The sequence below is a fragment of the Ovis canadensis genome, chromosome 1 (assembly GCF_042477335.2).
Source record: "Ovis canadensis isolate MfBH-ARS-UI-01 breed Bighorn chromosome 1, ARS-UI_OviCan_v2, whole genome shotgun sequence".
In the NCBI taxonomy this organism is placed as follows: domain Eukaryota; kingdom Metazoa; phylum Chordata; class Mammalia; order Artiodactyla; family Bovidae; genus Ovis; species Ovis canadensis.
The window spans coordinates 263,162,331-263,187,602 of NC_091245.1; the positions used below are offsets into that span (position 1 = coordinate 263,162,331).

A 25,272-nucleotide genomic window follows, 5' to 3' on the forward strand; every position below is an offset into this window, starting at 1 on the left:
TGGAGAAGCCAGTTACCACTTAAGAGGTTCCAGTAGATGGGAAGGAAATCCAAAAAAGAAGAGATGAATGTACACGTATAGCTAATTCGCTTGTCTGAATGGCAGAAACATCACTTTGCCAACAAAGGTCCGTATCGTCGAAGCTATGGTTTTTCCATTAGTCATGTACTGATGTGAGAGTTGAACCATAAGGAAGGTTGAGAGCCAAAGAATGGATGCTTTTGAGCTGTGGTGCTGGAGAAGACTCTTGAGAGTCCCTTGGACTGCAAGGAACTCAAACCAGTCAATCCTAAAGGAAATCAAACCTGAATATTCATTGGAGGACTGATACTAAAGCTGACGCACCAATACTTTGGCCACCTGATGTGAAGAACTGACACATTAGAAAGACCCTGATGCTGGGAAAGATTGAAGGCAGGCGGAGAAGGGGGTGGCAGAGAATGAGATGGTTTGGTGGCATCACTGACTCAATGGATATGAGTTTGAGCCAGCTCCAGGAGTTGCTGATGGACAGGGAAGCCTGGCGTGCTGAAGTCCATGGGGTCGCAAAGTGTCGGACATGACTGAGCCACTGAACAATAGCAACAACAAGAAACTAATACAATGTTATAAAAGAACTATGCTCCAATAAAAAATTTAAAAATAAATTAAAAAAGAAGAGCCACTACCTTAAACTGCAAGCTGTAAGGGAGTCCAGCTAGTCCATGGGCAACGGCCTGGAGAGGTGCCCACACAGTCAGACTCTGCCAGCGCTCCCCTCCCAGATGGCAAGAATGTGGGTGAAGGTTCTTGGGTGACCCCAGCCCTGGGACCATCCAGCTGCAGTCGTGTGGGAGGCTCCATCCAAGAGAAGAGAAGCTCAGCCAAGCCTGCTACACTACAGCACTGGGGGGAGAGGACACTCAGTTCTTGTGCTGAAGCTGCCAATTCAGGGTGATCAGTTCTGCAGGAATAGTTATCTGGGACACAGGTAAATTGCTCCTCTTTGCTAACCCCTCGGTTCCTTCTCCTCTCACTCCACCATTCTCCAAGAACATCCTGGATCGCTTTCTATTCTTTGCTGGCTAGAGTAGGATCGCTTCAGCATGCAGACTTTTGGGTCCTTAACTACCAGAAATGGGATGCTGCAAAGCACTCTGGACTCAAGCCTGGTTGTGCTCATTCATTTATCCATTCACTCAGGAAATATTTGCTGAGCACCTGGTATGTGCTACCCCTGGGATGGGAAGATCCCCTGGAGGAGGGCATGGCAACCCACTCCAGTATTCTTGTCTGGGAAAATCCCATGGACAGAAAAGCCTGGCAGGCTATAGTCCTTGGGGTTGCAAAGAGTCGGAAATGACTGAAGCAACTTAGCATGCACACACACAGTATATGCTACAGGTGGTACTTAGATCTGGGGATGGGGAACTTTAAAAAAAGTGATGCTGGGAGAGTGAAGCAGGATGTCCTTAGTGATAAATGTATCAGTCATGATTCCGAGGGGAACCAGAGGACAAGTTCCACAGGAATAATTCAAAGAAGGTCAACTCCAAAAGACCGTTTGCAAAGGTGCCTGCAAGTGCCAGAGACCCCAGTTTGATTCCTGGGTCAGGAAGATCTGCTGGAGAAGGGATAGGCTACCCACTCCAGTATTCTTGGGCTTCCCTTGTGGCTTAGCTGGTAAATAATCCACTTGCAATGCCAGAGACCTGGGTTTGACCCCTGGGGTGGGAAGATCCCCTGGAGAAGGGAAAGGTTACCCACTCCAGTATTCTGACCTGGAGAATTTCATGGACTGTGTAGTCCATGGGGTCCAAAAGAGTCAGACCTGACTGATCAACTTCCACTTTCATGCAGTTTAGGGAAACCCACAAAGAACAATGTAGCATCTCACACTAGGAATAGCAGAACCTGCAGGGAAACACCAGAAACCGGAGAGGGTGCTATGTGGGGAGCAGCCTGACAAGGTCTGTGGTCTTCTGTTGAAGGGCACAGCTATGCTTCAGGCTATTTATTTATTTATTTGGCTGTACCGGGTCTTAGTGTTGACACGCGGGATCTTTAGTTGCAGCATGTGGGATCAAGTTCCCCAAGCAGGGATCAAACCTGGGTCCCCTGCACTGGGAACATGAAGTCTTAGCCACTGGACCACCAGAGAAGTCCCAGCCTCAGGCTGTTTTACAGACTTTTATGGTTGCCACGTTTCAGCAAATAAAAATTCAGAATGCCCAGTTAAATTTCAATGTCAGATAACCCCCCCAAAAAGTATAGGTATATCCCATGGAATATCTGGGGGGCCTAGTTATACTAAACTTTTTCTTGTTGTCTATTTGAAGTTCAAATTGAACTGAACAGTCTGTGTTTTACCTGACAATCTGAGCAGTGAAGGAGGCAAATAAATACCCAGATCTTGTTTCTTCTGCCTTCTGATCACCTCTGGTACCACCTATGGGATGAATCCACTAAAGACACAGCATGATGTTGAGGGAAAGGGTGGGTGGTGAGTCAGGAGGGGTGAGAGGAGAGGACTGTCTTGCTTTTTACCCTTGCATGTCTGCCCCTGGGCTCTTGGCCAGGCCCTGAGTGTTCCTCTCAGCCTCCCTAATTAAAAATATCAACTGTTAGACTGTAAGTGGTGGTAGCTTTACAAGCATGGTGAAGGTGTGATTTTTGAACCCTGATACTGGATTGGTTTCAGGAAAAAAACAGAAAGAAAAGCAGTGTATCAGTATCATTCTTTTAACTGCCATGTCATTGGTTGGCTTCATATTTTTTAAAAAAGGGAAACTGTCACACCTTTTGGGAAAAGTGAAAGTGAAAGTCGCTCAGTCCGACTCTTTGTGGCCCTATGGACTATACAGTTCATGGAATTCTCCAGGCCAGACTAATAGAGTGGGTAGTCTTTCCCTTTTCCACGGGATCTTCCCAACCCAGGGATTGAACCCAGGTCTCCCACATAGCAGGCAGATCGATTGCCAGCCCAGTCACAATGGAAGCCCCTTTCAGGAAGGATGACATATTTGACATTCTTGGAGCAATTAGGCTCTCCTTGTAAAGGTTAACACATGTTCGTGAAATCAATTTTATCCCCAAAGCCCAACTTGGGTGTCATTCAGGAGGTGGCCAGAGATGCGGGGTACTTAACTGGGGATGTGGCCCGGGCGGCGGTGAGGGTGGACGCAGGCTGTGAGCATCTCAGCCCCATCTGAAGGGAAACCCTGGTGGATGCAGGCCAGCCGGAAACGGGGGTGGAGGCAAAGCAGGTCGGTTGCCCCCAGAAGTCCGGATTATTGGAGCAGGAAGGAGAGAAGGTGGCAGCTTCTGCCTCCTGGGATTTGGGGCCACCAGCATCCAAACATGGATGGGGCGGGGCAGTCTCCCTTCAATGAGCTGGTGCTGGAAGCCACACGGGTTTCTAGAAATGCTGCTTTCTATGTATGGAGTCCACTGTGTCTCTGGATAACTCACCCAGCCACCCTGGCCCAGAAAGGTGGGAGATGGGGGGCCGCCAGGACTCCAGGTGTCCCCCAAGGGAGGCCTGGACAAGCTGCCACCTGGCCTGGGGCCAGGGCTCTTGGTCTGGCATGTACTCTCTCCCAGCCAGTGATGCAGGGTAGAGATGCTAACTTTTGCTGTCCCTGTCTTGGGGAGACGTCAAGGAGCAGATCTGCTCTTGGATTCCTGGGCCCCAGAGCTTTGAATTCAACTTTGGACTCGTGACTGTGAGATCAGCTGCTTAAAAACTATGAAAAATGATCATTTCTTTCCTTTGATGACATATGAACCAGGAATCGAAATCTTCATATCTCTGCTTCTTCACACAACCCGGGGAAAGGTTCTTTGGGGACCACAGTGAAGATAGTCCCCCAAAAGAAGAGAATTTGAGCCCCTTAATATAAACCAGGCTTTGAAAGTTCAAGAGGGAAGAAGATTAACCCATGCTGTGGGATCATTGAATTTAAAGGGCAATTATTTATAGACTGGGCTTCCTTTGTGGCTCAGATGGTAAAGAATCCGCCTGCAGGGCAGGAGATCTGGGTTCAATCCCTGGGTCAGGAAGATCCCCTGGAGGAGGAAATGACAACCCACTCCAGTGTTCTCGCCTGGAAAATCCCACGGATAGAGGAGTCTGGTGGGATATAGTCCATGGGGTCACAAAGAGTTGGACAAGACTGAGCATTATCACTTTCACTTTCATTTACAGACTTGGCTTTTTCCAGCATTAATGTCATAGAGTATTTACTATTATCCTTCACAGGACTTGCTACCTATGAGTGAGAAGCCTAATTACTTGCAGATTACTAGACTTAATTCAATAAGACATGAAAAAATTATGTTTGTCTTGAAAATTACCCCTTTCTCTCAAAAAGTGAACCAAGGAGTAGATGCTTCTTGTCAATCCTCAGGTGTTCTTTTGGGTTCTTACCACAGCTGTGCTGTCCCAGCTGCCACGTTCCTTTTGCCTGTTGGGATCTGAAATTGAGTCAACCAACAATCAGCTGAAATATGTATTGATTCCATAGAGCCAGACAGTTGGGGCAGGGTGGGGGAGGGGTGGGCAGGGGAAGGATGGGAAATGGACAGACAATGGACGAGATGGGCTCAGTCACAGTGTTTATGGGAACACTCCTTCCAGTAATTTGTGGTTATGTGAAATGAAAGCTTGCTGCTATTTTTGTGCTTGGCTTCTTCAATATTTCCGAAGCACCTTTTCCTCTCTCTACTCTCCCCCCATCCCAGACCCTGAAGATAATTGAAAATTGAACTGCACTCTGGCATTCATGTAGAGAGCAGAGTCTCCTCAGATGTCAGAGAGATGCTTTCATGGCTTTGGTGCTGATGCGAGGAAGTCATCCTCCCTCTGGACTCACCCAATCACAATCAGCTCAGACCCAAGCGTCCTTCATGCAGGACTTACTTCCCACAGCACAGCGATTGCTAATTGTGCTCATTGCAGTGAGATGAGGCTTCTTGCATCCAATCTTTCTTAGGCTTCAGGGTTTCAGGGTTTCAAGGCAAACATTAACATTTTGACGGCTTGAATTGATGTGTGCTCACCAAAATTCCATTTCCCACCAGTCCATAAAGACCTTGTTTTTATAGTGAGCTTTAAAAATGGGCTGGGTTGTCAGAAACAGCTCATGAAGATGCCTACTGTAAATGATAATACATTTCCTGGCCACGAAAAGCGCTCTAAATGTTCCTCCCAGATAGTCACACTTCATAATTGTTTCCTAGGAATTCTGAAAGGAATAGAGAAATTTTTAGCATCCAATTTTCACTGGGTCTACCCTTGGAAGAGCTGACACCTCACTGCCTCCTCTGGAGAGCTTTGTCATGTCTGACTCTTTGCAACCCCATGCCCATAGGATTCTTTAGGCAAGAATACTGGAGTGGGTACGCCATTCCCTTCTCCAGGGGATCTTCCCCACCCAGGGATCAAAGGTGGGTCTCCCGCATTGCAGGCAGATTCTTTATCATCTGAGCCACAAGGGAAGCCCTTTTCCATCTTAGTTGATTGCTTTGAAGGTTCTTTGCATTTTAGCCATTCCTCTTACTGCAGGGCCTCTGGGCCTCCTCGCCTGTCTGGTCTGCCCAGAAAACCCCTCTGAGTCTCAGCTTTTTCATCAAGGGGTGGAGGGAAGGATGAACCCCCAAAGTTTCTGGTCCCTGTCCTGTGGTTTGGCCATTTGCTGTCGGGTCACTCGTGGTGAATCATTTCACTCCTGTGGTTCCAGTGTCTTCTTTGTGGGACAACGGTGTCTTCAGACTCTTCCTCTAATCTGGACACTCTCTGATCCTCTCTCTCTCCCTGAACACTGCAGAACGCTTGGTTTCTCTTGATTTTACTTTCTGTTCATATCAAGGGAATGCTGCCTGTGAGTTCAAAGGAGAAAAAGATGCTATTTCTTGGTGGAGGCAGTAGAGGGGAAAGTAGGTACAATGGACAGAATCAGAATTGGATTCTCACAGGCTGTGAACCTGTGATAACAAATAATGTAACTATTTCCAAAAAATGGGCGAAAACGGAAAAATTCAGCCTTTTATCTGGACAAACTGCACTTCCAACTAGCTGACTGCCAAACATGAAGAGAGGGCTTATTTCCCTGGATGTTTCTGGGGTGTGCATTCAGGCTGATGGTGAGGCTGCCTGGCTGGGGACCGGCCTCCAGGCGAGGACAGGTGTAGACAACGAGTCCATGCGTGACAGGTAGGTGACCTCCTAAGGTTGAAATGGGCACACCTGTGCACATAAAGAGGCTGCTGTCAGCACCCCCCTTACCCCCTAAAATTAAATTGTTACTGTGCTGTTGCAGCCAGAAAGTATTCTGATTTTCTTTTGAAACTTTGTAACCCTTTCCCTTCTGGTGCCCTGCATATTTCGGATGATGGAACCTGAGGTTGTCAGCTGGTATCCTCTCTGGTGCCATGGCAATTGAATATCGAGTTGCAGCTACTTCTGGAAAAATGTCTCATTCACATTTTCATTCTTGTTTTAAATATCTTTTTCTTTTGGCCGCGTTACATGGCCGGTGGGATCTTACTTCCCCAACCAGGGATCGAACCTGAGGTGGACATCTTAACCACTAAAGCAACAGGGAAGTCCCTCACTTGCATTTTCTATCCATCCAGGCCTTGACATCTTAAATGACAGCAAGGCATCATTTAATAAAAATTCCAATTCTTGCTGGGAAAGATTGAAGGTAAAAGGAGAAGGAAGTGGCAGAGGATGAGATGGTTAGATAGCATCACTGACTCAACGGACATAAATCTGAGCAAACTTTAGGAGATAATAAAGGACAGGGGAGCCTGGTGTGCTGTAGTCCATGGGATAGCAAAGTATCAGGCATGATTTAGTGTCTGAACAGCAACAAAATTTGAAATTATGAGCCAGATTAGTGTCAGGAAGGCTAGCATAGGATCTTTGAAGACATTTTGAGCAAGTCGCAGATAAAATGTTCAGTCTTTTCCTGTTCACACATCTCAGAGGTGAACAAAACAAAACAAATCTTTCCAATTAGGTGTCTGGGCTGTAAGCCGCCTGCTGGGTCTCCCTAGCCATTTATAGCTGGCAAAATAGAAGTCCCTGCTGTGTCAGTCCTCAGTTCAGCTTGAAATGACTTTAGCGAAAGGTCAGATGCTGTGGCTCTGGGGACGACTTCCGTTCTCCAACAGACTGACATTAGACCTTTTCTAACATTCTATCTAAATTGGTTTCCTTCCTCAGTTTCTTGTCATCGGCCTCTAGTTAATGCTCCCTTGAGCTGCTGCCACCAAAAATGGATATTTTATCACTGCTTCCATGTGTGATCTGGACAGTAATGCTTCTACCACTTCTGTTGATGATTAGAAGGCTTCAAGTGATGATCGGTCAGTGCTGATCCTTTGAAATATGTTTTGTTAAAACTTTTATTTCAAAATTGAATACTTTCTGATCATGTGGCCTGACACGGGAAATTATTTCCTTTTTGGAATTCTTTTTTTTAAAATTAATTAATTAATTAATTTTTAGCTATGCTGGATCTTCAGTCCTATGCAGGCTTTTCTCCAGTTGCAGAGAAAGGGGCTACTCTCTAGTCGTGGCACAAGGGCTTCTCAGTGTTGTGGAGCAAGGGCTGTAGATCTCATGGGCTTCAGTAGCTGGGGCGCATGGGCTCAGTAGTTGCAGCTCCCGGGCCCTAGGGCATAGGTTTGAGAGCTGTGGTGCACAGGCTGTTACTCTGGGGCATGGGGGATCTTCCCAGATCAGTGATGTCTCCTGCACTGGCAGGCAGATTCTTTCTCACTGAGCCACCAGGGAAGGCCTAGTTTGGAATTCTTGAAATAAAAATATTCTGCTTCTGGATGGGGGGAGGGGCTAGGTGGTCTGTCTGTGGAAAGTGCAAGGCTTTGCTTTCCTGTCGTGGTGCTGCATAAAGGTCCTGGTTAAACACTCATGGTGGCTCGTGGGACCAAGCACAGCCCATGTCTGGATTCATCCCAGAAGCTCTTCACCTCAACCAGGAGGAGAGGAGCCTGGAGCTTTAACGCTTTCCCTCCTACTTGGGAAGCCCTTCTTATTCTATTTCTTCTTGGGATTACTTGTCAGAACATCGCTACTAAATAATGCCTAAAAGTTAAACCCAGACTCTACCGAGAGCTAGTCCTTGAGAATCTGACAGACTCTGTGTGGTTGAGTTACTTCACCCAGAAACCACATCACTTTATCCTTCCTTGGGTGTTCAATTTTGTTCTCTTTTTACAAATATGCGAATATATCTTTCTGGTAGGGAGGATAGCAAAGCCCAAAGCTTAAAATGGCATGCCTCTAAAACCACTCTTTCCAACAAATCAGCAAGTCCCTGGCCGTGAGCTCTCAAGATAGTGTCACTTTAAAAAAGCAAATAGAAGGGATATAGTTTTGCCTAAAACCTACAGAAGGAAGAAAAAAAGAAAGGAAGGGAAACTGAGGCTGTGGGATCAGGAGACAGAGTGCGTGGAGTTTAAACCCTCAGAAGTTCCTGGAGCTAAATGTATGTCTTTGATGACACATAAATAGACAGTTATGAACAGACACACACACCTCTGTGAAGAGCTGGTCCCTGTCATTATGACACTCAGGAAGCACAAGAAGCATGACCAGATGGGGAAATCAAGGCTGATCGCACCTCAGGTTTGAGACGGTGAGCAGAAACAGGAACATGTTGGCTGCAGCTGGACCCATTAGGATCCAGGCTCTGGTTTGGCTTCACAGACCCCCCCTTTCAAAACTTTGCACCCAAATTCTGAATACACAGTGGACGCATCTGTCCAATACTCTTGTGCATCTAAGAAAGCTTGTAATCCCTGAAAATCCACCCGGGAAAACAGCTGTCCACCTGGATTAGAGGTGCAGGGCTGAAGAGCCCAAGTGGGATGCTCCTGGGGAGACAACACAGCCCCTTGCTCAGCTGCTGGCGGAGCTCCAGGAAGGATGCAGACACGCCTGCCACGCTGCTGGAGAACGGCATCTCTGATCAGCCAGTGCCTGGTGCAGAGGGCAAAGGGGAGGGGAGGAGAACCACGGCCCTAAAGGCTGGAAACAGCTTCGGTCCTTTCTGGCATCTGCATGATGACTTTTCCACCGACGTTGCTGTTTGCTCTCCACATTTTTCATAAAGCTTGCCTAATTCCATGAAAGCCCTAAGGCTTGTCTTGGCCTTTCTCCTATTCAATCTTCTTCCTCCTGCACAGAGTGGAATGCTTTCCATCTGCCTTAACGCCTTCCTTTCTCTTTTAAAGTCAAACTGTCTAGAATGATGGGGCAATGGAATTTAGATACTCAATGGGCTCAAATCAGGTTTTTCATATTGGTGTTTTTCAGTTGCTAAGACATATCCGAATCTTGGTGACCCCATGAACTGCAGCACACCAGGCGTCCCTGTCCTACATCATCTCCCAGAGTTTGCTCCAACTCATGTCCTTTGAGTTGGTGATGCCTTCTAACCATCTCACCCTCTGTTGCCCCCTTCTCCTTTTGCCCTCAGTCTTTCCCAGCATCAGGGTCTTTTCCAGTAAGTTGGCTGTTCACATCATGTGGCCAAAGTATTGGAGCTTCAGCATCAGCATCAATCCTTCCAATGAGTATTCAGGGTTGATTTCCTTTAGGATTGACTGGTTTGATTTCCTTGCTGTCCAGGGGACTCTCAAGAGTCTTCTCCAGCAACGCAACTCCAAAGCATTAATTCTTTGGTGCTTAGCCTTCTTTATGGTCCAGCTCACACATCCATCCATGAATACTGGGAAAACCGTAGCTCTCACTATATGGACCTTTGTCAGCAAAGTGATGTCTCTGCTTTTAAATATTAGATGAACTAATATTTGAGACTACTTGAACATGTACTGTGATTATGATTGTATTTGACTTTTCTTTCTATTTCAAACTGGGGAACTTTAGAGAATTCTCCATCGTGGTGAAATTTTCAGTTTAATCCTTTAAAACTAATATTTTGAAGTTTAAAAGCTGTGGGAAAAGAGCCTGAGGAAATTCCTCCCTTCTGAAATGGTAAAACCAGGTAACAAAAAAGAAAGGAAAGCACTCAAATTTTTCCAAAACTCTGAAAAGAAGAAAAAAAATGAGCCTGGAGTAGAATGGAAGGAGTGAGCTAAACCCTGGTGGGAAAATACATGCCTAGAAGCTGCATCTCATTCAGGTTCATTTCTCAAATTTTAGGGAGTAGAAGGAAGAAGCTGATGCCCCAGGAGGAGAAACATAATAAATGAATCCGGGACACCTGAGAGTGATGGTTGGCAAAGGTTACCACATATGCAGGCAATATTTCTGTAGAAATAAAACCTGAGGTTTTAAAAGTATTAAGTCCTATAAAGAAATGGCCATCCATATCAGAAATTGAACAGATGTGTATATCAAAAAAATAAGCATATAGTTAAGTGAAGCCAAACTATGCACAGGGATGTATATTTGAATTTTTATTATCAGCTTGAAACAAAATGTTTTCAAATGAGCTATGCACATTATTATGTTATGTGTAAGTAGATAAGGTTTATCTGTAAGAAGCTGAAACCCTTAAAATAGCAACAGCTTAAACTATAATGTCTATTCTTCACTTGTATAAAGGGAGTCTGAAGATAGGTAGTTGACAACAATCAAGATGATTTCAAGGTGCATTAAGCATCTGTATTACTGCTTTGTCATCCTTAGCATAAGACTTATGCTCCAGAATGGCTGCCTGAGCACCAGCCATAGCATCTGCATTCCAGCTAGTAGAAAGCAGATAGCAGTAAGTAAAAAGGGCCAAGGGCTAGCTTCTTTCCTTTTTTCCTTTCTTTCTTTCTCTTTTTTGGCCCTGCTACTTAGGATTTTAGTTCCCTCAGCAAGGGTCAAACCTGGGCCTAGCAGTGAAAGTGCTGAGTCCTAACAACTGGACTGCTATGGAATTCTCAGGTTAGCTTTCTTTTAATGAGATTTCTTTCTCACATATTGTATTGACCAGAACCTAGGTCACCCAGTTTCAAGGAGCATGGAAAACTTGTTCTGGGTAGCCATGTGCTCAGCCCCAAGTCAGGGGTTTTATAACTAAGAAAATGGGGGTAAATAGAGGCAAGAAATAGACTTGGCCACAACACATTTCTGCTGATGGAGTTTCTTGAGCCCTTGCCTATGTGGCTGGCTTGCATGGAGAGCAGGTCTAAGGTGTCAGATGACTCTTGTTCTCCATCTTCCCAGTCAGTTCAAAGTCTTCAGAGTGTGAAGGAAGGCAAACGGTGGCTTTTCTGAGTGGTTCACTGTTAAGAAAGTTAGGTGTTAATCCCTGGGAAGGAATTTTCATTATTTCCATATGCTCTTAAGAGGAAAGGAACATTTGCTGTGTTATCCACATCTCCCAGAGGTTTCTTACTTACCTACTTTCATTCAAGTTGTTCTCCAGTGCATACTAAAGAATCTTCTATGCAAATGAAATGGAAGTCTGCTATCTGATCCCTAGACACACAGGATCATCTCTTTCATTACCTAACACTCCTCTCCCCCCGTAGCCCCACATAAGCTAGGCATGCCTGCAGGAGATAGCAGCATGGACCACAGACACCAAGATTTAGCCAAAATGGGTTTATTATAGGTTATCCATGTATTACAGAATTTCTGGGAGGCAGGGAAACCAGTCCTGGCCATTCATAGCCGGGGATAACACACACAGAAACACGCAGCCACATGGCATGTTCTTCCAGCAGATGATCTTCCAAGAACTGTTGCTGTTGCCTGGTCTGTGGGTCCAGGCACAGGACAGGGGGTGTCTGCTGGCTGCCCTGGGAAGCCCCATTAGGTGTTTCTGCTTCTGTGCCTGTGAAGGGGGCTCTTGCTGCATTTGATTGCTTCCCCTGGTGCTCACTTCTCTTTTCTCAGATCTTGCCACACTGCACCTGTTTGACTGGCCTTACACCTGGACTTAGGGCTTTCCACCTGGTACAGTGGTAAGAATCTGCGTGTCAATGCAGGAGACGTGGGTTTGATCTCTGGCTCGGGAAGATTCCCTGGAGTAGGAAATGGCAACCCACTCCAGTATTCTTGCCTGGAAAATTCCGTGGACAGAGAAGCCTGGTGGGCTACGGTCTATGGGGTCGCAAAGAGTTGGACACGACTGAACACACACACATGCACGCCTGCACACCTGGACTAAACAACAACAACAACACCTGGGCAGCAGAATTCTACTCCCAGGACACCTGCGGTGGAGGGGGGAGGCGGCAGGAGGGGTGCTGGGTGAGCCAGTCTGCAGGCCCCCATCTATTACCACCAGGGAATAACCCTGCATTTGTCTTGGCAAATTATGAAGCAGCCAGGTATACTCTGATAAATATCTTGCGAGAGAAACAGCCTCCACTTATCATTATCCCCATTTCAAACACAGGGGAGGATGCGAATCCCAGAAAGGCAAATCTGACCACAGAGTCAGTTGGGATTTGAATCTGAGGCTTCTTTAGTGAAGCTGTTTCTCACCGTAACTTATCAACCTTTCTCTATTTTTATGCTAGGAAATGTAGGCATTCTGGCCAGTGTCACGGGCTGAATTATGTGTCCTCCTCAAATGCCTCTGCTGAAGCCGGCTGGTGCTTCAGTATGTGACTATATTTAGAAATATGGCCTTTAAAGAGGTAATTAAGGTAAAATGAGGTCATTAGGGTGGGCCTTCATCCAAGATGTCTGCTGTCCTTATAAGAAGAAATCAGGACACAGATACACAGAGGGATGAGCGTGTGAAGACCTGGGAAGAAGACGGCCATCTGTGTGCCAGGCAGAGAGCTCGGAGGACCCAAGCCTGTGGACACCTTGACCTTGGACTTCCAGCCTCCAGGAGTGGGAACAAATAAATGTCTGCCATTTAAGCCGCACTGACTGTGGTAGTTTGTTACGGCAGCCCTAAGCAGACTAATGCAAATAGGAACTGAGTTTGCCTTTCCAATAGAAAAACTGATTTCAACAATATTTATATTTTTTTGGTTTTGTTTTTCTCGTCCTAGACTTAATGAGTTTGGGGAAATTTTTGATCTCACCAGTGCTTATTCTTTTCCATCGAGTCCCACAGATGTGCACTTATTTGATTACCTAAATGCTACAGCTTGGGAGTAATCTTATCCAAGCAAGGTGCATCCAGGTAGGGGTCAGAGAAATAAGATAATGAGGTCGAGAGCAAGGAGGGAGTAGGGGGAGCTTTGTATCCACCAAAGCCTGAGGTGAGCGTTGGAGACTGGGATCCAAAATGCCTCTATTTTAGGGCAAAAGAGAATTTTTTTCTCTTGCAAAAAGCTGTAAGGACCAGAAGGGTGCTGACTTGGTAACGGGAAAGTTAGGAGAAATGAGAACCGTGTTTTCATTTGATGCGAGAGGGAACATGGTGAATGCAGAAAGCACCCCCCTTGCCTGCTGCCACTAATGCCTGACCCTGCTCATTAATCTCTGCCGCTTAGCAGAGACCTGGAAAATTGCAATTCTCCGCGCCAGCAGCCCCTGTTCAATAAATCCCGAGCCAGCAGGCAGAAGCAAGAAATGGCCCGAAGCTTGGAGCTGGCTTGCTGCATTCCGCGCTGCTGCCCAGCAAGGGAGACTCTGTTTTAACTCGGGAAAAACTGGCTGAGGGAGCTGGGGCCTCTTCTTGTTCATTTCCAGCTTTTAAAAGAGCGTGTTGTCTTTGTTTTTATTAGCGTTTCATAGGATGCTTTGTGCCAGCATTGTGATGAACTAGGTATACCAATTTATTTTTATTACTATTTTTTTTTCCTCGGGAGGAGCTGACCTTTTCTCTAACACTAGCTGCCTTGTTCTCTGGGTGTATTTTGATCCAATTTGAGGCTTAAGGGATAAAAATCCCAATTCTTGCTTTTCTTATTTGTGTCTCCGTTTTCCCTGCCTGGAGGGCTGGGTTTTCGTCCTGATGAAGGAAGGCACCTTAGCTGTCCTGGGTCACTCTGTAGTCCTGGTGCTGGAGAGGGTCAGTGGCCAGTTCAGAGGCCTCCGGAGCCCAAGTACAGTCTCTGTGTATCAAGGGCAGCCCAACTGACAGATGTTAATTCTTTCCCAGTTAACATTACACTATGAAAGAAGGTAGGACATTCTAAGAAACTTGGCATTAAAATATCCCACTTGCAAGGCATACTTAAGTTAAACGACTGTTATTTCTTGATGGCATACTACAATTTAGGTTCTTTTATAGTACGCTCTGTGCTTTGCCTCCTAATCAAGGCAAACTCCCACTCAGGACAATTATATCCCAATTTACTGCTTATGTGCAAATTTCTGATCTAGGGGATTAGGCCTTAGGAGGTAATTTGTTTCTATAAAATAAATCCAAAAATATGGAGGGTTATAAATGCGTAAACGAAAGGCTTTACATCTGTGTGTGTGTGTATGTGTGTGTGTATACACAGCCCCTGTGCTCATGAATTACTGCCAGTATCTCTAGGCAATGACTTTGCATCATCATAAACTCAGAAACAAATATAAGAGCTCTTCTGATCAAGCATGGGGGTTCATATATTTTGGAATGAGGCTGAATTTCAAACTTTTAAAATCACACCCAGAGCTGTTGCAGGATCCCTGAATAGCTCTGTTTTGCCCTGGAAGACTGCGTGTCTTTTAATTTTGAAAGAACTCATGCTAAATGAGAGAAGTCTGCCACTTGGATGGGGACTGGGAAGATGAAGAATACTTTTTCAAGCAGTGGAGAATAGTTTTTCAAAAAGTGTGGTATTAGTCACCCCTTTTGTCTGGGCAAGTGAGTGTGAGGCTAGCTTTGGGGACGACCTCCCCTGTCCCCTCCCCAGAGGCCTTTGTTTTGAGTTGTTTCAATTGTGTCTGACTCTTTTCACCCCATGCTCTGTAGTGCACCAGGCTCCTCTGTACATGGGATTTCCCAGGCAAGAACACTGGAGTGGGCTGCTCTTCCTCTAGGGGATCTTCCTGACCCAGGGATCGAACCTGAGTCTCTCATGTCTCCTGCACTGGCAGGCAGGTTCTTTACCACTGAGCCACCTGGGAGGCCCACTAGGCACATTAAAGCACTTACATTCCCTCTCCCACTCAGCACCCTGCTTTATTTGAAGAATTTCTGAAACGCTATTGCTTCTCTATACACTTACCTTTTTATTCTCTGTTTCTCCAGAAGAGCAGGGTTTTGTCCTCTGTTCTCTCCCAGCCCCTAGAACAGTGACAGGCCTGCAGGAGGCCTTCTGGGCCATTTATCAAATGACTGAATTTGGTATGTGAATTCTCCCGGACTGCCTGGTAAACAGACAGATTTTCTGAACTGGTAGACCCAACCATGTGTTTAGACTTGGACTATCTGAGACTTCTTTTTTTCTCCCTGGGCAATAGTAACTGGTCCATACAGCAGGCTGTCATCTTGGTCTCAGTCTAGGGAACTCAAGGTAACAAGACATGGGGGAATAAAAAGAAGATTTGGAGCAAGACCTGGATTCTGAATCAGCCCATGGCCAGCACTCACCGGGTGCTCTCCAGTGAGGCAGGTTATGGTCTCTGAGCCTTTGTAAATTGAGGACCATGGACGTTTCCTGCAGCTCTCATAACTGGCCAAAGGAGCCAGACAATGCATACAACATGAAGCTACTTTAAAACCTAGCCCTGGATAGGAGAGGCGTTTGGGGGAGAAAGGACATGTGTATGTATAGCTGGGTCCCTTTGCTGTTCACCTGAAACTGTCTCAACATTTGTTTGTTAACTGGTTATACCCCAATGCAAAATAAATAGTTTCATTAAAAAATTAAGTAGTTATTGACAGGTACGTGCTAAGTTGCTTCAGTCATGTCCAACTCTGTTTGATCCATGCACTGTAGACCACCAGGCGTGTCTGTCCATGGGATCTTCCAGGCAAGAATACTGGAGTGGGTTGCCATGCCCTCCTCCAGGGGATCTTCCTGACCCAGAGGTCAAACCCACATCTCTTATGTCTCTTGCATTGGCAGGTGGATTCTTTAGCCCTAGCACCACCTGGGAAACCCATTGATAGGTAACAGAAGAAATAATAAAGCCTAGAGAACCCCAAAGTTAGATCAGGTGCTGTTATGTGTTGAATTGTGTCTGACCCCACATTCAGATGCTGAAGCCCTGCACCCCTAGCCCCCCACCACATCATCCCTCAGAATGTGGCTGTATTTGGATACAGGCCCTTTATAGAGGTGATGCAGCTAAAATGGCTCAGCAGGTAAAGAATCCACTTGCAATACAGGAGACATGGGAACCTCGGGTTCCATCCCTGGGTTGGGAAGATCCCCTGGAAGAGGAAATGGCAACCCAGTCCAGTGTTCTTGCCTGGAGAATCCCATGGACAGAGGAGCCTGGCCGGCTACAGTCCATGGAGTTGCAAAGTCAGACACGACTGAGCAACTAACACACTACTACAGGTTGATACGGCTGCTCACCAAGAAACTTCAATGGGCTGTAGGGCTGAGCTGTGTTTTATCCGGATGAATTTACACAAAGGGAATTTTTGTCTCTCAAACAGTTTTCCTATTTGCTGGATTTTCATGGCCATATCAGAGGCTTGTAGGATCTATTTGGGATTGTCTTCACCTAGTAACGGTTCCTTCCTTTTATATTTATGATTCTCGATTTTCCATTTGCTCTCAAATGATCTATAAAAGAAAATCTGCTTATGTCTATGAGGGAGAATCCATGTAATGCTTGGTGAAGACTGGTTCTTATTACAATGGCATCTTCAAGAAGGGCTCCCTTACCAATTCTCTGATGGTGTAAAATGCAAAACAGCAGGGCCATTCCCTGTCTCAGTTTCTGCAAGGAGAAGGCTGTATTTCAGGAAAAGAGTGTAACAAACACCTTGTTATTTGTTTCAGTCGCTAAGTCATGTCCTACTCTGCGACCCCATGGTCTGTAGGTTGCCAGGCTTTTCTGTCCATGGCATTTTCCAGGCAAAAATACTGGAGTGGGTTGCCATTTGCTCCTCTAGGAGATCTTCCTGACCCAAGGATCAAACCCATGTCTCCTGCAATGGCAGGCGGATTCTTTACTACTGAGCCACCAGGGAAGGTCTAGAGCCATGCAAAGTGTAAGTCTGAATAGAATGAGGTTCCTTCCTAGTGGGGAGGTCACAGAAGTCTGAGCCGCAGGGAGCATTGGTTCTTCATCAGGCTGGGCCATCAACAGTGCTCGGTGTTGCGCCTTGGTTGGTTGATGATGTTTCTGCCCGGGGAAAAGAGTATAATTGTTTGGGATGGTTTTACAGCTGTGCTTTTCGTTCTGAGAAAGAAGATGGATGGGAACACAGACAGATGGATGATGCAGATAGTTAGATACTGTGGTTGAGACTGCCGCTGCCTTGCCTGATAGACTGTGAGCCTCACCTCCTCAGACTTGCTCGTGTCTCTGAGACCCGGTGCTCCAGGTAACGGACCCGACAGCATTTGGGTGAAGTCTGAAGGGCTCGTGGGGAGTCCTGCTCACACCTCTGGAGCTCCACGGTCAGGAAGGTGATTTTTCTCTCATGCTCCAGGGGAGTTGGCAATCAATATCTTTTTCTATCAAACCAGTGTATTTGAATGAATCATCTGTCGACCATTCTCCTATTCAGCTTCAGAAATCCTTCCTGGAGGACACACAAAAATGCTAAAGTTCTAGGACCCCGGAGAGAAACAAATGATAAGAACTGTACAGTCCTGGGCAGTTTACTTGGTGCTCTGGTGAAATACTGCCTGCCCAGGCTCAAAAGCTACTGTCAGGAGCCGGGTGGGATGTGTGCTGTCCACTCCAGGTAGCAGGACTCTACATAAAAATGCCAGGTGCAGCCCACCCAGTGCAGATGTGAGCAGCAGATGCTCTTCATGGAGCTGCAGTGGGCGGAGGACACTGGAGGAAGGGTGGCTGCAGGGAGGTCTGGAAATGAGGGTGGCATTGGTCCCCTGCATGACTTGCCAGAATCTACTGGCCCCTCTGGTGGAGAAGTGTGCAGAGCCTGATGCCCTCAGGGCCTCCCAGATGTGGGGCCTAGTGGCACCTTTCTCTTGTACTATTCTGGCTGTGTATTCGCAGGACCCAGAAGTCATCTTTAGGTGGAGGACTCTCTGTGCCTTGCCCTGCTGAGTGAGGACCATCCCAACACAAGCCCAGCAAACGCAACCTGCCACCCCAAAGGCTGGGTGGGGTTTGATGCCCTGGGGCTCCGGCCTGGCTGTGTTTGGTGGTTGTGTGGCTGGCCCTGCTGGAAAGCAGTCCCTCCCTCTTTGCGTTGGGGCCCAAACATCCGTGAGTCTCACCACTGAGCAGATGGCCAGGCCAAGAACCACGTGACTGCCCATATCCTCTGCTGACTTAGCAAGTTCTGCCCCACACCGATGGGTCTTGGTTTAATTTACACCACAGCCTTGAATTTACTCATGACATTTGTGACCAGGCGGAGCAGGCTTGGAGTTTTTATATTTTTTTTGGCTATGCCACACGGGTTGCAGGATATCAGTCCCGGACCAGGGATGGAACCTGGGCCACGGCAGTGAAGGCTGGGAATCCTAACCACTACGCCACACTGAACTCCCAGGGCAGGCTCTTTACAAAACAGTTCTACCTCTCCATTTTTGAGATGAGCAAACTGAAACTCAGAGAAGCTAGTCTAAGGGTCCCAGAGCGGGCAGAGACACCCCCGATCCACCCTTGTCTGGACCTATACCCCTGCTTCTGCTGGCAGCCTTATCAGAGGTGGGAGGGTCTGAGGGCTGGGAGAGGGTCAGCCCAACCCCACAGCAAGCTGGAGGTGCTGTCTGCCTGCCTGAGACCTCCTTTCGTTATTCCTCTGGACTGGTGCCAAGAACAGGCACTGTTCTGGCACATTTTCCATTCAGGAGAGAAACCTTGCCTCTTTTTCACCGTGCTGCTGGGTGGGTCAGTGCCCCACAGAGGTTTTGTTGTGCCCCGCTGCCCAGACCCCTCCTTAAGAGCACTGGGGTGGAAGAGGCGGCTGAAGACTCCCTGCAGCATGGAAATGAAAGGCCTGCACTGGACAGCTGCCTGGCTTATCAATGGACTCACTTGCAATCAACCATTGGTTACTTGTGGAATGCCTGCTACGTGCTGGGCCCTGTGTGAGCCGCTGGAGCCAGATGGATGAAGTCCCCGCCCTTATGGAGCTCAGATGGGGTGACGGACCCCCAAACGGGAAGTAGAGCAGGGAGTAAAATAAGACAGAAGTAGCCCCATGAAGAGTAGCAATGCGGGGGGAATGGATAGGGTGTGCCCTGGAGGGAACCCACCCTCCCCAGGGCCCTTCCTGTCCCCCGCAGGCAAGGCCGAGGTCTTACCTCTGGGTTTCAGCTGATGCTGCTGGTCGGCATCTCTCTTCTGCTCTGGAGGGATGGCAAAGGGAGGTTTCATATAGCCCTTCTGCACCCCTCCACCGTCACCATCACCCAGGTCATGGGAGGGAGCCTTGGCATCAGTGAGGGGATGTCCACAGGGCTGGGGGCACTGGGCGCTGGCTGTGGTCCCTCAGTTGCCCTTCTCCATCATTCCCTCACTCCTGCTGAGCATGGGGTACTTAGAGCTCCTTTTTTTTTCTAGCTCCCAGGATGACATGGACCCATTGCCAGGCCCTCACATCATTTGCATTGAACCCTGTGTCAACGTCAACAGTTCTAATTGTTTCTTTTTCACCACAATCTGAGTCCTCCTCCTGCTTTGAACATCCCTGGGCAGCTCAGCGGAAGCACTAAGCATGGCAGACCTCCAAGAAATGCTGGACTCTACAAAGTAAAGACTCCTGACACATCAGTGGTTTTCTTTTTTAAACACTGGAATATTTTTCAGAGGGAGGAATCTATAAATCACTTTGGCTGAAGATATTAGTTGAAGATATAATTGCGAAATCCATTTTTATGACCCATCCTTACTGTCTCATTACATATTCCCTAAATATACATAATTTTCCACATCTTCATTCATCATGTGTCAAAAAATAATATTGCTGTTTTCTTCCATTATTGTAAGAGGTAAAAGACGAACCAGGCTGCTCAAAAGCTTCAGACTGCTGCAGCATTTTAACTCTGAAAGAGAAAATCTCCCATCTTCTTTTGAGTCAGATCTCATTCTCCCCCTCTGCAATCAGGTTACAGTAGATACAAGGGATCCTCTGGGAGGAGAAGCACCTGGGACTCCAGACCATCCGGTGATGATTCTCAGTGCACAAGATACTGCTTCTGCTCTCTGCTGAGGACAGATGAGCTGGAGCCATCATGCACTGGTCTGATAGATGCTTGCGCTCCAGTCACACGCTCTTGTGATAATCACTTTTGTTTTTATTTAGTTGCTAAGTCGTGTCCAACTCTTTTGCAATCCCGAAGACTGTAGCCCACTAGGCTCCTCTGTCCATGGGATTTCCCAGGCAAGAATACTGGAGTGTATAGCCATTCCCTTCTCCAGGGGATCTCCCCAACCCAGGGATGGAACCCACATCTCCTACGTTGGGAGGCAGCTTCTTCCCACTGAGCCACCTGGGAAGCCTGTGATAACCTTGGTGAAATGTTTTTAAAGGATAAATTTGAGCCTCAGGGAACTCCTGTCCTTCCTGATGTTTCTGCTCCTTAGAGAATCTCTGAAGAAAGGGACTTGGAGTGAGGATTAAAATGCGGATGGCTACCCAATGCAGTAAGAGACAATCCTACGATTCTCTGTATCATCTGGGGTCCCATGGGTTAAAGACTATCACTCCCAAATAATCCATGGACAGCAAGCTGCTCAAAATCTCGGTGGTCAATCTGAGACAGAGGGAAACAATTTTACTGATTTAGGTCATGGACCAATCAGTCCAGTAAGGCTTACAAAGCCAGCATCTTCTCCTCCCAGATGGAGATGGGATTGGAGGGCTCCGGGCGCAACCTGCTTGGTCTCCGAGAAAACTGAGGGGAGCCTGCTTAAGGATCTGCAAAGGAAAAGTTATGCAACCAGACACATCTCTCTCTCTTTCACCTACATACCTATTTTTTCTATCTATTGCTATCTATCTATCTAATCTATAGGCTTCCTAGGTGGCTCCATGGTAAAGAATATTCCTGCCAATGCAGGAGACAAAGGTTTGATCCCTGGTTTGGGAAGATCCCCTGGAGGAAATGGCACCCCACTCCAATATTCTTGCCTGGAGAATTCCATGGATAGAGGAGGCTGGTGGGCTACAGTCCATGGGGTCACAAACAGTTGGACATGACTGAGCGACTGAACACAGACGTCTATTTAATCTATCATATCTATTTATCTATCTACCCATCTATCTAAACTATCATCTAACATTATCTATCTGTCTATCTATGAGAGAGAGGAAACAGAACAGAGTAAGCAAGAGAGGAGGAACCTGTGTCGCTTGCACATAACCCCAGCGTCCTTGACCCTCTGTTCTGGGGATGCTGACTGGATACTGTCATCCAAGGGCACAAAGTAAGACAGATGGAGAAGGGCTGGACCACACTCAGGTTAAGTGATGAACTCAGGATGCTGGTGATAAGGTCAAGGAGTAAAGCCCTGGCAGTGCTCCCTCAGTGGGCTTCCTGTCCCGCCTCCAGTGCTCCCCATTCTCCATCCCCAAGCTGGATGTGCTCCACACGCTGTCCTGACCTCTGCTCCAGGTGCAAACCCAGGATGGCAGGGATGTTCTCAGCCCAGGTGCTGAGTGGGGGGTTCTGCCTCCAGTTCCCTCAGGAGTTAACCCCAGGGCCTTATTTGTTACTTCATCTTAAGCCGAGTAGCTGGATCTCAACCCTGGCTACATCTGGAAATCACCTGAGAGCGTTTTTTAGAAAGTAGGGCTGTCTGACCCTCTGCCCAGGGATGCTGATTACTCTAACTTGGTCTTGTTTGAAGGAGTACTTCCGCTGTGGCTGTGAAGAGGCAGCCTGAGTCTGGGATGGATCCTCATGACTCCATTAAAAAATAGTGCCTTTGATGATTCTGATGATCAGCTGTCACTAAACTGGAGTATTAATGATTCTTCCCTTCTGTGACTAGAGGGTTTGTTTATTTATTTTTCTTATATTTGGCTAGAAATGTACACAGCACAAAGGAAGCGTCAATACAGGTGATCACTTCACCGTGGCACCAATCCTATTTTCAAGGATCTTAACTGTGAATGAGTACAGCCCCCTGCTACAGCAAACAAATGTGAAGCCTACGTCGTTGAAACAATTTGTTAAGATGTGCAAGTCCAGCTTGATTGTGAAGGTCAGATGGTATCATCCATCTTTGACAATGGTAGAAATAGAAGCCCTCATTCAATCAGTAAATCTCTTGTGTGTGTGCGTAGAAGCTCAGCGCCTCTGTTAATTGGAGCTGTTCTGAGCAAAAGCTACCACTGGGTCCATTAGCTGTAGCACTATTTAAATTGTATCTCAGGAGGTTCAAGAAAGAGGGGAACATATGTACACCTATGGTGAATTCATGTTGATATATGACAGAAATCAAACCAGTATTGTAAAGCAATCAGCAATCAATTAAAAATAAATATTACCAAAGGTAAAAAAATAAATACAAATCAGTAAAAATATTTAAAAAATTGTATCTACATGAGAAAGCAGAGGGAAATAATAGCACTGTTGGTGTTTTAAGCTTTTTTAAATTGAAGTACGGTTAATTTACAATACTATGCTTGTTTCAGTGTACAGCAAAGTACAAACACATACACATGTATGGATATTCTTTCTCAGATTCTTTTCCATTATAGGTTATTGCAAGATGTTGAATGGAGTTCCCTGTGCTATATAGTAGGTCCTTGTCACTTACTTTTTATATGGTGGTTCCTCACTAAATTGTGTTTGACTCTTGAGACCCCATGGACTGTAGCCCGCCAGGCTTCTCTGTTCATGGGATTTTCCAGGCAAGAATACTGGAGTGGGTTGCCATTTCCTTCTCCAGGGAGTCTTCCAGGCCCAGGGATCGAACTTGGATCTCCTGTATTGCTGGTGAAGTCTTTACCAACTGAGCTACCAGGGAGACCCTATTTTATATATAGTATTCTGTATATGTTAATCCCGATGTTAAATGGGGCCCCAAGGAACAGAGACTGGTACAGAAAGTATCCACGATGCTGAGACTGCGTTTCTGACTTTCCCCATCCCTCCCTGGCAGGGGTAGCGACTAGGCAGTCAGAAGACGGCTGCTTCTGAGCTCCGAGGAAGCCCAGGACATGCTCCACTGGCTTGTACTTTGCAAATTAGGTCTTGTGCTGGGGGAGGTGCCACGTGGCGCCTGGAGCCTGGCTTGATCCAGAGCCACTGTCTTCCTGCTCACTGCTCAGTGATCACCTTCTGTTTGTGTTTTTCTTGCTCCAGATGGGCAGAAGAAGGTTCAAGAGGAATTTGACATCGACATGGACGCGCCAGAGACAGAACGCGCGGCAGTGGCCATCCAGTCTCAGTTCAGAAAATTCCAGAAGAAAAAGGCCGGGTCCCAGTCCTAGCGGGAGAGTCCCTTCCTAGTCTGCCAGGAGACACCACCTTCAGCCATCATCCACCAAGAAATTAAAAAGATACAGCGCCCTCAAGAGAAGTCCTCATCACATGATACCCATGTGCACCGCAGTCCCCCAGTGCATGCACAGAGACCCGTGATATTTATACCCTTGTAGGAAGGTGTAGACAATGCAGTTGTGAGCAGCTTAATCTCTGTTTATCTCTAGGACCATTCCTCCTGCAACTAATTATTTTCCTTGATGTTGTAATAAAATGGAGTTAAGATGCGTGATTAAAGTGTCTGCCTCTGTCTCCCCTTTTACATTAACTTGGAAAGTTACTGCTGTTAGCAGTGACTGCAGGCTAGATGCCTATTTCCCTCTCCCTCCAAGAGTTAGAGTTGAAACACGGTGCCTTCTGTGAGCAGTTTTCCTGCTGAAAATGGGAGATATGTGCTCAGCTGTGCCTGTCTAGTTCGGAGAGTTCTTACCGCTGACTGGTAATGGGCAATGTATTTTCTTCTTACCATGGGGTTAGAGCCCTGGATCCTGGAGAGTCAAAGAATCAGAGGGCTCCTGGGGAATTGTGACTCATGCAGAAGAACTTGAAGGGGGAGGGCAATGGGTCTATTTGGGCGTGTCACCCAGGTTTAGGCAGCAGGCACATTTCAGTGCCCTGGGGGGTATGTCCCTACTACTGAGAGCCATTTCACCACTCACCTGCCTCTCCCCACTCATGTGGTGCTCTATGGCGAGGTGGCCCCTTGCCCCCCAACTCCTTACACTCCTCAGGTAGTAATTTGCTACCTGTTAAGACTATTTAGCACATCCTGCAAATGGGAGAAGCTGTGGGTTCTCTCACACCCCATCTCTTCCCCTGCAAACTTCACAGATAAATTGCTTCCCACACCCAAAGGGTAGGCAGGAATGAGAGGGCTGTCATGTGCAGAGGAGTTGAGAGCCAGGTGTGTATTTGCCTTGGGGCCCCAGGAGGCAGGAACCTCCAGCCCCTAAGTCTGGTGTGGTTTGGGCTTTGCCATGTGAGACCCTGATGTGGAAGCTGTGTCTTGTCTTCATCCCGAGATGCTTGGGACAGGGTACTGCTGTAGGCCAGTCAGGTTCTTTCCTTTGCCAGCAATTAACCAAGGATGGAAGCAGAGAGTGGTGAATAGTGGAGAGAGGAGGGACTGTGGTGTGTGTGTGTGTGTGTGTGTGTAGTGTGTGTACGTGCCCTCTCACATATGTGCACCTGAGAGTGTGTGTGTGTGTGTGTGTGTGTGTATAAAGCATGGTGGGAGCAAGCAGTGGGCAGGGCCATGACTCATAGCTCTTCTGTCAAGGCCCCATTCACTGTCTCCAAGGTACAGACTGAGAAAGACTGTCTGAAAAATTCAGCTGCAAATGTATTCATTCTCTTGTGTACACAAATCCCTTTTACTGGACACCCTCTGGGGCTGTTATGGTCCAGGAGACTTGGGCTCCTCTGATGAGTTTCCAACTAGAGAAGCACAAGTTGGGATCATTGTGGATCACCCAGCAACAAGCCAGGGCTCCTCGGGGGCTCCTGACAACCTGTGGTCCCCACTGGGAGGAGGACAGTGGATTGAGCGGACCCGCCATAGAAAGCATCATGAAGACAGTGGGTTGTGAATGGGACCCAGTCTTCTCTGGAGTCACCTGGAGCACCAACATGAAGAAAGTTGGGAGCAAATAGAAGTGTTTAAGTCATTCACATGAATTCCCTCTACATCCAGTCCTCCCAGAAATCCCACTGGCCCTCATTCTCTGAATGTTTCACATAAAGGAAGTGGGGTTCCCCCTTACTAGATGAGTCTGCACTTGATGGCCAACACTCTCTCTGGCTCTG

At 47.1% G+C, this 25,272-nt stretch overlaps 1 protein-coding gene across 1 annotated transcript in view; it reads left to right on the top strand.

Annotated features, from left to right (window-relative positions):
* The window catches only part of PCP4 (Purkinje cell protein 4), a 68,302-nt gene extending 44,599 nt beyond the window's left edge, over positions 1-23,703 (top strand). The window contains exon 3 of the mRNA XM_069566296.1: positions 23,287-23,703. Coding sequence (XP_069422397.1) covers positions 23,287-23,414 — 128 coding nt within the window. The 3' untranslated portion in view covers positions 23,415-23,703. The remainder of the gene's footprint in view (positions 1-23,286) is intronic.
* The last annotated feature ends 1,569 nt before the right edge of the window (positions 23,704-25,272 follow it).